The sequence below is a fragment of the Mus pahari genome, chromosome 11 (assembly GCF_900095145.1).
Source record: "Mus pahari chromosome 11, PAHARI_EIJ_v1.1, whole genome shotgun sequence".
NCBI lineage: Eukaryota > Metazoa > Chordata > Mammalia > Rodentia > Muridae > Mus > Mus pahari.
This window is the reverse complement of record NC_034600.1, coordinates 55,654,987-55,666,296: the sequence shown is the minus strand read 5'-3', so window position 1 is coordinate 55,666,296 and position 11,310 is coordinate 55,654,987. Positions and strand designations below refer to the sequence as shown.

Here is an 11,310-nt window from a genome sequence, read left to right as displayed (position 1 = left end):
TAGTCTTGGATTCTATAAGAGAGCAGGCTGAGCAAGCCAGGGGAGGCAAGCCAGTAAAGAACATTCCTCCATGGCCTCTGCATCAGGTCCTGCTTCCTGACCTGCTTGAGTTTCCAGTCCTGATTTCCTTGGTGATGAACAACAGTATGGAAGTGTGAGAAGAATAAACCCTTTCCTCCCCAACTTGCTTCTTGGTCATGATGTTTGTGCAGGAATAGAAACCCTGACTAAGATACTATATATGCATGGAGAGGCTATAATGTGTATGCTAAATGAAAGGAATTTTCTTTTAGGAGCTAATGATCAAACCCAGGGCCTTGTGCTTACAGGGCAAGTGCTCTACCACTAAGTCAATTCCTCAACCTTGTAAATATTTCTTTAACTTTTTGAGATCATAATATAATTACATCATTTCCCCATTTCCTTTCCTCTCTCTGAATCTTCCCATATGCTTCTCTGCGCTCTTTCCAATTCACAGCTTCTTTTTCTCACCAACTGTGGTCACACACACACCTGCATGCGTGTATATATGTAAATTCCCAAATACACAAATGCACCATGCTTAGTCTGTGTAACGTTGCTTACACGTGTACGTTTTCAGGACTGAGCATTCCATAAAGCCTCACCAACAGGACTGCCTAAACACGAGCTGAACGCATAGGACAGTACTAATTATACTAAAATGGACCGGGTCAGGGGAAGTAAGGAGACATCACAGGGCCTCAACCCCACACAAAGAACAAGCAACTAAGGCGTGGGGACAACAGGGGAAATAGTCTTCCACAAGGAAGAACATACCAACTGATTTTTCTAATACCAAAAGGGAAAGTTTTAAAGACTATAAGAAAGTGTTACTGAAGTGTCTTAGTTGGGGTTTCTGTTGCTGTGTTGACCCTGACCACAAATCAAGTTAGGGAGTAGCTACTTGACTTCCAGTGTTAATTGAGTCCCCCCAAACTGTCTGTATGAGCAGATCTACGGGTAGCTTCTGGGAGCCTGCCCTCAGTTCGTTTTGATTGGTAAATAAAGATGCCAGCAGCCAAGAGCTGGGGAGAAGAGACACAGGCAGGGTTTTTAGATTTGTTGGGCTTGGGACATAGAGGAAGAAGTGTGAGGAAAGACACCATATGTTCTGGTCAGAGGAGAGCCACAATGTAAAGGGGCCAAGAGAATGTGGCCCACAGGGCTGTCCCTCAATAGGACCAAGAGCAGCCAAGACGGAACACAGAAGTTAGTAAACGGTAATTCAGAGTTATTGTCAGGAAGTAGATTCTACATGGGCAGTTTCCCAGCTAGTTACAGTGCTGCTTAAGACATATTAAAACAGAAAGGCTGTGATGTGTGTGTGTGTGTGTGTGTGTGTGTGTGTGTGTGTCTTTTATCAGGAAACATAAACCATTGAGGTGGGTAACAACCCCACTCTGGGATTTATTAATATATTTTATTTATTAATATATTTTATTTATTAATATATTTTATTTATTAATATATTTTACTACAGTTTATTTGGCTTCTCCTTCCAGATCATAGTCCTTCAATGGAGGAAGTCAGGACAGGAATTAAATGGAACAGGATCATGGAGTCAGGAGCTGATGCAGAGGCCATGGAGGGGTGCTGCTTACTGCCTTGCTTGCTCAGCCAGCTTTCTTATAGAATCCGGAATCACCAGCCCAGGGATGGGGCCACCCACCCATGAGCTGGGCCCTCCCCAACTAATCACTAATTGAGAAAACGTGTCACAGATGGATCACTTGGAGGCATTTCCTCAACTCAGGCTCCCCCCCCTGTGATGACTCCAGCTTCTGTCAGGTTGACACATAAGACCACCCAGCATACAAAGTTTATATTTTCATTAAACATTTATACTAGATGGTGCTCTGTTTTGGTTTGTAGTTCTTTAATTATGAGTGACAGCGAATGTTTTTATTAAAAAGTAACAGGGTGGACACTGATTTATCAAGTTTTGATTATGTGTCAGTAAAGAATATAAGCTAATGAGTCTATAAATTCACTTCAGGATAATTTTCACAGTATCTACAAATTGCATCCATTTAGTCAAGCTGGAGTCATAGCATTTCATAGATTGTGTCTCTAAAGACAAAAAGACAGAAAAGTCAGTAATAGGCATAGCCAGCCGGACATCTCATCAGCTGGGATAACCCTATTCATTAGAAGACCTTTCAATTATGAAGAGACATTTGCAAACCAGAGCTGGAGCCTTTCTGTTTTATAATTTAGGCAGGAAAAAAAAAAGCGATAAATAATAAATTGTAGTCTTGAGATTCTGAGTTCAGTGCCCTGAAAACCAGGTGCAATAGCAAACATTTATAATCCCAGGGTTGGGCAGTAGGGAGGCATATTTCTGGGGCTGCTGGCCAGGTAGCCTAATTGTCAAGCTCGGCACCACTGAGAGACTCTGTCTCAAAGCCAGGTGGAGGGCTCTTGGCAGATGACACTCAAGGTCGTTCTCTGGCCTGCAAATGTACATCCATGCATGTGTACACACAGAGGAGCTTCAGAAAAGCCATGACAAGGAACAAATATCACCATACTTTGGACGCAATAACATAATAAAAACTTGGCCGATACTTACACCGAACACTATTCCAAAATGGTGTGTAAAATTTCAAAAATATCCTTACAAAATTTAAGACTAATTTAACACCTTCCTCTCCAGCATTCCTAAGTAGATAAAAGTAATTACAAAATTATAGTTGATGATAACTTTTAGTAATATGCTTATCTAAAATTAAGACCGTGTTTTACCTTATAAACCATTGGCTATCTGCCATGCTTAATTGATTATTATTAAAAATCACAATGGGCCTCACAAAATCATATGTTACAAAGAAGAGGGTTTGGAAGCGCAACAATTTTGGAAACTGCTAACCACGTTCAAATGCCTTGTTTTCACTGACGGGTAGAGTACTGGGTGCCTGGTTTGGATAAGTGTAGGTAGTTTCTGGGCAAGACTGATTTCCAGTCTGATTTCTCCCTTAATCAAAATGGCTGGTATACTTCACTTCCGTGTCTTACTGTCACTGTGTTCAGGGAAAGCCAGTTGAACAAACCTCAAGTGATCGAAGGCAAATGGCTGCCGGAATAACTCAAATCCCCACCACCTAAGCTGTGTGTGTCCCATTCCTCCTGAGTACCACAGCTAGAGCTGCAGCCGCAGAACCTTCTGGAGCCCACATCTGCATGCCCCACCCAAAGGCTCTCGCCTTAGGAGAGCTTGCAGTCAGGGATTCAGACCTTCCGGTGTTCAGAAGCGAGAGGTCTCTGGAAGCTGTTAAGTTCCCCTACTCCACCCTCCGCACCTTGTGTACGTAATCTTTGCTGCTGTTATCCATGCAGATGTGTCCGGTGTGAACTAAGCTGACAAAGCTTCACTGTGATGTTGGGCAGCTGGGGGTGCAGAACGCCCTCCCCATTATTTGGCTACAGGTTCCTCCCGTGACCATCTCATTGCACCCCCCCCCCCCCCAGAGTTTTATACTGTCATCATTCTGGCAGTCCCACTACGCTCATGAGTTGCCATTGCCTTGCCGCACAGCTTTTCCACTTGGGAGTGACAGCAACTACGAGATCTGGTCCGGGGAGCACTCTCTCATTTCCTAAGATCACCAAGAACATTTCACTGTCGCTTCTGTCACCGGGGTTTTTTTCTTACCTCATGCTCGGCCTTTTCCTTAGTTTTGCAGGATTCCGATGCACCGGGTCCAAATGTCGTGCCTGCTTTCTGACAGCTCTGAGTTTGAGACGGCTGCAGAATAGCCGGTCTTAGAACCTGTTCCGAAGGTCTCACGGGGGAACCTTGAGAGAGCAGAATGAAAGGATCAATACATTGTTCATGAAATGCTCCTTTGTCTCTATTTTTAATGATTTAGAAAAAAATATCACAACTGAATTTTCAGAGACCAATCAAAGTCAGCGCAGCCAGTGAATCACCTGCTACTCACTTTTTTTTTGCCTAGCTTTTGCTAAATTAGTGTTTCTTTTGATTACGTAGCTTGTCTAACCAAATATTTTTATCCTTCATGTTCTGTCACACACACCCAACACACCACACACACACCCAATACACCACACACACACACACACACACACACACACACACACACACACACACACACACACANCACACACACACACACACACACACACACACACACACACACACACATACACACACAGGTGGGGGAGAAACAGACATTGAAATATGCATGCATAAGCCATAGACTGCAGTCATATTGGGTCATAATTCTGCCTACTTTTCTAAATTATTTAGAAAACTTTAACCTTTATTTATTTTTATCTCTTCTCTAAATATGCCTCCCTTGAAACTTTGGGTTTCCACCAGTGTTCCGAGCTTCCTTTCTCTTTCACTTAAGCTTCTCCCTTCCAAGTGACTGCTTATCCACCAGGTGTCTGAGTTTCACCTTCGCGCCAGCCTCAGTGGAGTGACTTTGTCCCTTCTCTTCTTTAGGCAGCTGCGTGGGGGTGCGGGGGGCAGCGGGGGACGGGAGGGGGGAGAGGGGGGACCCCGAGGGGGGATTATATAACTTGCCGGACCTGTTGTTATTCTTCTAAGATTTAACACAATTTCCCTTGTACCTCAACTAAGTAAGTGAGTAAGTGGATGGATGGATGGATGGATGGATGGATGGATGGATGGATGGATGGATGGATGGGTAGATAAGTAAATAATAGATGATGAGATGTAGAATTTCGGAGGTTCTTGAAACGGAAGATGTATACCTTGCTCTAAGTTGTTCATGTCACCACTCCTTTGCAGCAGACGTGATGTCATAAAAACATTGATTTTCCTCGCTATAAGAAAAAACAAAGCCATTAAAAAATTTTGAAGTCTAATCCCAGCCCTCGGGAGGCAGAGGCAGACGGATTTCTGAGTTCGAGGCCAGCCTGGTCTACAGAGTGAGTTCCAGGACAGCCAGGGCTACACAGAGAAACCCTGTCTCGAAAAAAGAAACAAAAAAAAAAAAACAAAAAAAAAAACAAAAAAACAACCTTCGAAGTCTGTGTCAAAGTGGACACTTTGGAGAAAAGGCCTGCTCAGGAATCACCAGTAGATGTCGCTATTGGCACTAATGCTGCTAGAAAGTAGTGCTGATTGGAGGGCTGGTCTTAGTAAATGGGATTGCCAGGCTAGATTTGCTATCTATTTCTGCTCAAGTCTCAAAAAGTCTAACATTAGACCTTTGATAAAAGAGGTAATCTTATTTATTATAATTAAGTAGTGTGTTGTAAGAAATTTGCAGATTACTGCAAAACCCGAAGTGATACTAAACCCTGTGTGCATCTGTATGCCTCTCATAGAATGCTATAAATCCTTCACATCTTTTAAAAATGATACTCAGGAGAGAAATAAAGATGGCAGCTATGCTGATTTCTTTGTTAGTTAATTAGTTTGCTTGCTGTTTGTCAACTTGACACAAGCTAGAGCCATCTTCGAAGAGGGAATATCAATTGAAAAAAATGCATACATAAAATAGGCCTTTAGGCAAGTCTGTGGGGGACTTTGACCTGATTGATTATTGATGCCAGGAGGGTCCAGCACACTCTGGGCAGTGCCACATCCAGACAAGCGGTCCTGGTTGTTGAAGAAGCAAGCTGAGCATGTCTTAGAGAGTAAGCCAGGAAGCAGCCCCAGTAACCCACCCCACCCCCATGTCTGCTTCAGTTCAGCCCTCCAGGTTCCTGCTCTGATGCCCCTCTGTGGCAGACTATAAATTGTAAGGTGAAATAAACTGGTTCCTCTCCTAAGCTGTTTCTCCTCAGTGTTTTGTCATAGTAACAGAAACTAAACTATGGTAACAAAGATGCCAGGTTGTTTTCCTCTAGATGGTGTGGGTACCTTTGGTTGGGGACCAGTATAGGATTTCTGGACTTTTCAAAGGGAGGAGGCAATTGCCTTGATACTGCAGTGGCCAGAGACTAAGAAACGCTTCTTTAAGGTATTCTTCACCATGTCATCCTGTGAATGTTGGGATGGAATTGTTGTTCTATACAAAGCTGGATTTAGCAGCCTATTATCTGTATTATTTAAAACAAATATAAATTGTACCATTTTCTCATTAATGATTCTGAAGAGCATACATCAGAAATGCTGCTTACTGTATATGGGATGGATCCCCAGATGGGGCAGTATCCAGATGACCTTTCCTTCAGTCCCTACTCCACACTTTATCTCTGTATCTCCTCCCATGGGTATTTTGTTCCCCCTTCTAAGAAGAGCCAAAGGATCCACACTGTAGTCTTCCTTCTTCTTGAGCTTCATGTGGTCTGTGAATTGTATCTTGGGTATTCTGAACTTTTGGGCTAATATCCACTTATCAGTGAATGCATACCATGTGTGTTCTTTTGTGATTGGGTTACCTCACTCAGGATGATATTTTCTTTTTTAAAAAAGAATTATTTATGTATCTTATGTCTATGAGTAGTACACCGTAGCTGTATTCAGAACACCAAAAAAGGGCATCAGGTCCCTTTACAGATGGTTATGAGCCACCATGTGGTTGCTAGGAATTGAACTCAGGAACTCTGGAAGAACAGCCAGTGCTCTTAACTGCTGAGCCATCTCTCCAACTCCAGGGTAATATTTTTTAGTTCCATCCTAAGAATTTGCCTAAGAATTCATTGTTTTTAGTAGCTGAGTAGAACTCAATTGTGTAAATGTATCACATTTTCTGTATCCATTCCTCTGTCTAGGGACATCTGGATTCTTTCCAGCTTCTGGCTATTATAAATAAGGCTGCTATGAACATAGTGGAGCATGTGTCCTTATTACATGTTGGAGCATCTTCTGGGTATATGCCCAGGAGTGGTATAGCTGGGTCGTCAGGTAGTACTATGTTCAATTTTCTGAGGAAATGCCAAACTGATTTCCAGAGTGGTTGTACCAGCTTGCAATCCCACCAGCAATGGAGAAGTGTTCCTCTTTCTCCACATCCTCACCAGCATCTGCTGTCACCTGAGTTCTTTATCTTAGCTATTCTGACTGGTGTGAGGTAGAATCTCAGGTTTGTTTCGATTTTCATTTCCCTCTTGGGGATACATCCCATATACAGTTACCAAACCCAGACACTACTGTGGATGTTAACAAATACTTGCTGACAGGAGCCTGATATAGCTATCTCCCAAGAGGCTCTGCCAGTGCCTGACAAATACAGAGATGGATGCTCTCAGCCAACCATTGGACTTAGCACAGGGTCCTCCATAGAGGAGCTAGAGAAAGGACCCATAGGAGGAACAACAATATGAACCAAACAGTACCCCCAGAGCTCCCAGGGACTAAACCACCAACCGAAGAGTACACATGGAGGAACCCATGGCTCCAGCAGCACATGTAGCAGAGGATTGCCTGGTTGGGCATCAATGGAGGAGAGGCCCTTGTTCCTGTGAAGGCTCGATGGCCCAGTGTAGGGGAATGCCAGGACAGGGAAGCAGGAGTGGGTGGGTTGGTGAACAGGATGAGATATGTGGTTTTCAGAGGGGAAACAAGGAAAAGGGATAACAATTGAAATGTAAATAAAGAAAACTATCTAATTAAAAGAAAAAGAAATGCTGCTTACTGATCAGTGTCTTCCAGTCGGGTCATCTTTTGTGTATCAGACTTTTAAAGATGACATAATTACATAGATAAAGTAAAGCTATCCCATTACTTTACAGAGAAACGTGGTAAAATAGAATGTTTTGTTTTGCCCTTGGGATTAGCCTTCCCCGCCCCCCCTCCACTTCCTGGATTTCTCTTATACAACTTTCCATGTGAGTTCTGAAGTCAGTTGAACTAAGAGATGTCTCTTCTGCGACTGGAAAGTATGTGATACACTGTTGCACAGTTATGATTGGAATCATTGTTATTAATATGGGTTCATTTGTTTGAAAACTGCAGTTCGTAGGTAGAGAACAATCAAGCAAAAAGAAAGAAGATAGATGATAGATGGTAGATAGATGATTGATAGAAAGATAAGTAGATATAGACACATGGATGATTGATAGATAAATGGATAGATAGATGATAGATAAATAATTGATAGATGATAGATAGCAAATAAATTTCATAGTGATAAATACTAGAAAATGCAGTTGATTGTTCTGTACAAATAAAAATATCCAAGAATGTAAGTCACTGTTTAATGTGGAGATAGTGCCAATCATTTCATTGTGCTAACCATTTCAGCATGATAAAATTGTTCAGTTGGCAAAGCATAATGAATTTAAAGTAAATAAAAATAACATTTTCATTAGTTAAACTCTATGAATTATATTCTAAGCCTTAGAACACGAATCAAAAGCATGGTTATATTTTGAATACTATATAAGCTATATTTGTAGACAACACAAAATAAAGCAAAGAAAGCCATTTTTCTTTTGTAGATTTGCCCTCCATTATGTAATGCTTATGGTACAAAGTCTGTAAGACCTATTTATTATGAAGAGAATTCCTGAAGACCTATGATATAGAAAGAAGGCAAAGTAAATTCCCAACTGATTCAGCATACAGTACATAACAGACTTCTTCTTCAAATGTAGGCATCTGTTTATCTCATATATGAAGTCCTAAAATATGCCAGGTTTAAACTTTTTGCCCAAAATAAACTACACCAACCGGAGTTGTGAAATTTGTAAGATGGTCAGCCCTCTTGCATGCTTAACTATGGCTCATCTTTCATTTGTTGCTTGAACAATTAGAATCTTATGATGTCCAAGAGAGAAAACTCATCAATGAGAAGAATGGTTTCTGAGGCATCAGAGTGTCAGGAGTGAGGTTCTATGAATCTGTCCTTACCTGGCCTGCATGGAGGGAAGGTTGGGACATCAGTGAATGACGAGGACCTCAAACGCGTCTGAGACAAAGTTGCCACTAAAAGCAGATTGCAAATGCAGGTCATTAACAAAGTGGGTCTTTTGTCTAGTTTGACTGGGATTCTGTTGTTTGGAGAAAAATTCAGATCTCCGATTTAAACACACACATACACACACACACACACACACACACACACACACACACACACACACACATATATATATTGTATTCTTATCAATCAAAACAGAGACTGACTCTGGGGATCATAAATTAACCTTATTTTCATTCAACTCAGTAAATATTCCTTGAATGCTGACCGTGTATTAGACATTCTGTTAGCCACAAAACGCCACCTGTGAACTCACAGCGGGTGGAGATATATGTACATAAATTGCTGCTTTGTAAATCTCAAAGGCTTTTAAACACATTAGGCAGAGAAGCACTGGTGTATGTTGATGCCCAGATTGGCAAACTGTGTTCTCAACTAGCTCAGAAAACAGTAAGTAATAAAGTTCTTCTTAAAGCACCAGCATGTTTTTAATTTTGTAGGTGTTTACTCTTCAGTGGCCAGTTGGAAAGCTTTTTTTTTTAAAAAAAAAAAATTCACATTCAGCATAATAGTCACAACTATACCTACCTCCTAGAGACTGGGGATCTGTAGTATGGAGTGTAACAGATGAAGACCTTACACGCTTTCTCAAGAAACCAGTGAATTCTGAAAGAAATTTCATAGGAATGGTAACATTGTTTAAAATAACACACAGTACAGTCAGATAACCAACCCTTACCTGCTTAGGTCAGTGTTTTACAACGTGCTGACTCTAGAAGCCCAGAATTAAATAGTAGTGATGTTAAGGTGATTATAGGCCTACAGGTGTCTCATATTAGCATGGGACAGGTAGACATGAGTCTTCTGCAGAAAAGTCTTCACATTCTTAAGTTCTGCAGAAAATCACAGGGACTATGTGCTCACATCACTGTTCTCGGGCACCTGCCTGCCATCTTTCAAAAACAAGGAAAACCATTTAGCATCATAGAGCCTGTGCCACAGGTCCAAATGCTTGTGTTTGCTTGCTTGCTTTTTTTTTAAAATAAAGTTTGGGGTCAGTGTTGTGCAAACCAGAAAGTATTTCATTACCAGGCTCTGCCGTTTCCTCCAGGCTGTCTTCCGCAGGTCTCTGAAAAGACATGAAACTCCCAGTGAACACGGAATATTTTCTGGGTTTTGCATCAATTTTCCACCCTGTTTCTGTATTGAGAGAATTTTCAGGAGCCAGAGCTCTTCAGCTCACAGCAACACACTACAGTTTCACCAAGAACAAGTCAACAGTGGTCACAGATTTCAACGACTATGGGACCATTTCTAAATGGTTGTCTTAAATGCAGATTTTTTTTATTTATTTATTTATTTATTTATTTATTTATTTATTTTATCTTTTTGAGGCACCTTCTCCCGGGATGCTGCCGTACTTGATCTGAAGTGAAGTTGAGCTTCCTTGAGTTTATTATGTGAGTCGTTTGTTAATGACTGCATGTAAGAATGAATTCTGAAAGCCATAATGAAGTCGGTACAGCTGATCCTTCAGCTCTCACAGTTCCAGAACGATGCTTCAACATCACATAGATTTTTTTTTTTTAAGTCCTTCAAACTAGTATCAAAATTGCATGTTGGAGCATTTTATACCCAGTTTTAGGCTCTTTCGGCAATGAGGAACAAAGGAGGTCTTTACCATCCTAATCTTTTTCTGTCCCCCCATCTTTTAGAGTCACTCTAAAGAAGCATATTACTTTAGATAAAGCACTTTAATTACAACCTACAGAGTTCAACAAAACTGCTGTCCCTGAATCCAAGCTACATGAACATACTGTGGGGAACTAGACCAACTTATGCAGCTACCGTATCTTAGTATAAACACCTCCTTAGAGGATTATTTATCAGAACCAAAATATCTTGATCTTACCTTAAAATTGTGTTCTCCTTTCTCAAAAATGAATATTGGCTGAGCAATGACATATTTTTCTGTAAAAGAAAGGGATAGTCAAGAAATCAAAGCACACTGATGTCTCTAACGCCACCTACAAATACTTCAAGAAAGGTTTTTGTTTTTTTGTTTTTTTGTTTTTTTTTTTTTGGTTTTGCAGCTTTCTTGTGGTGATTTGATTAATAATAGCCCCCTCAGAAGAATATGTTTGAATATTTGGTCCCAGTCCATGGAAACGTTTTGGAAGGATTAGAATATGTGAACCTCTCTGGAAATCAGTCTGGCGGTTCCTCAGAAAATTGGACATAATACTACTGGAGGACCCAGCAATACCTCTTCTGGGCATATACCCAGAAGATCTTCCAACTGGTAATAAGGACACATGCTCCACTATGTTCATAGCAGCTTTATTTATAATAGCCAGAAGCTGGAAAGAACCCAGATGTCCCTCAATAGAGGAATGGATACAGAAACTGTGGTACATTTACACAATGGAGT

The 11,310-nt window shown here is 41.1% G+C and overlaps 1 protein-coding gene across 2 annotated transcripts in view; it reads right to left on the bottom strand.

The window, feature by feature from the left end:
* Positions 1-11,310, bottom strand: part of Ranbp3l (RAN binding protein 3 like) — a 51,872-nt gene that overhangs the window by 19,220 nt on the left and 21,342 nt on the right. Inside the window, exons 2-7 of one of the 2 annotated variants that reach the window (XM_021208689.2) lie at positions 10,792-10,850; positions 9,969-10,008; positions 9,468-9,545; positions 8,813-8,887; positions 4,762-4,833; positions 3,674-3,816 (exon numbers count right to left, since the gene is read on the bottom strand). In XM_021208689.2, coding sequence (XP_021064348.1) covers positions 3,674-3,816; positions 4,762-4,833; positions 8,813-8,887; positions 9,468-9,545; positions 9,969-10,008; positions 10,792-10,850 — 467 coding nt within the window. The remainder of the gene's footprint in view (positions 1-3,673; positions 3,817-4,761; positions 4,834-8,812; positions 8,888-9,467; positions 9,546-9,968; positions 10,009-10,791; positions 10,851-11,310) is intronic. The other variant, XM_029544142.1, reaches the window with a different exon arrangement.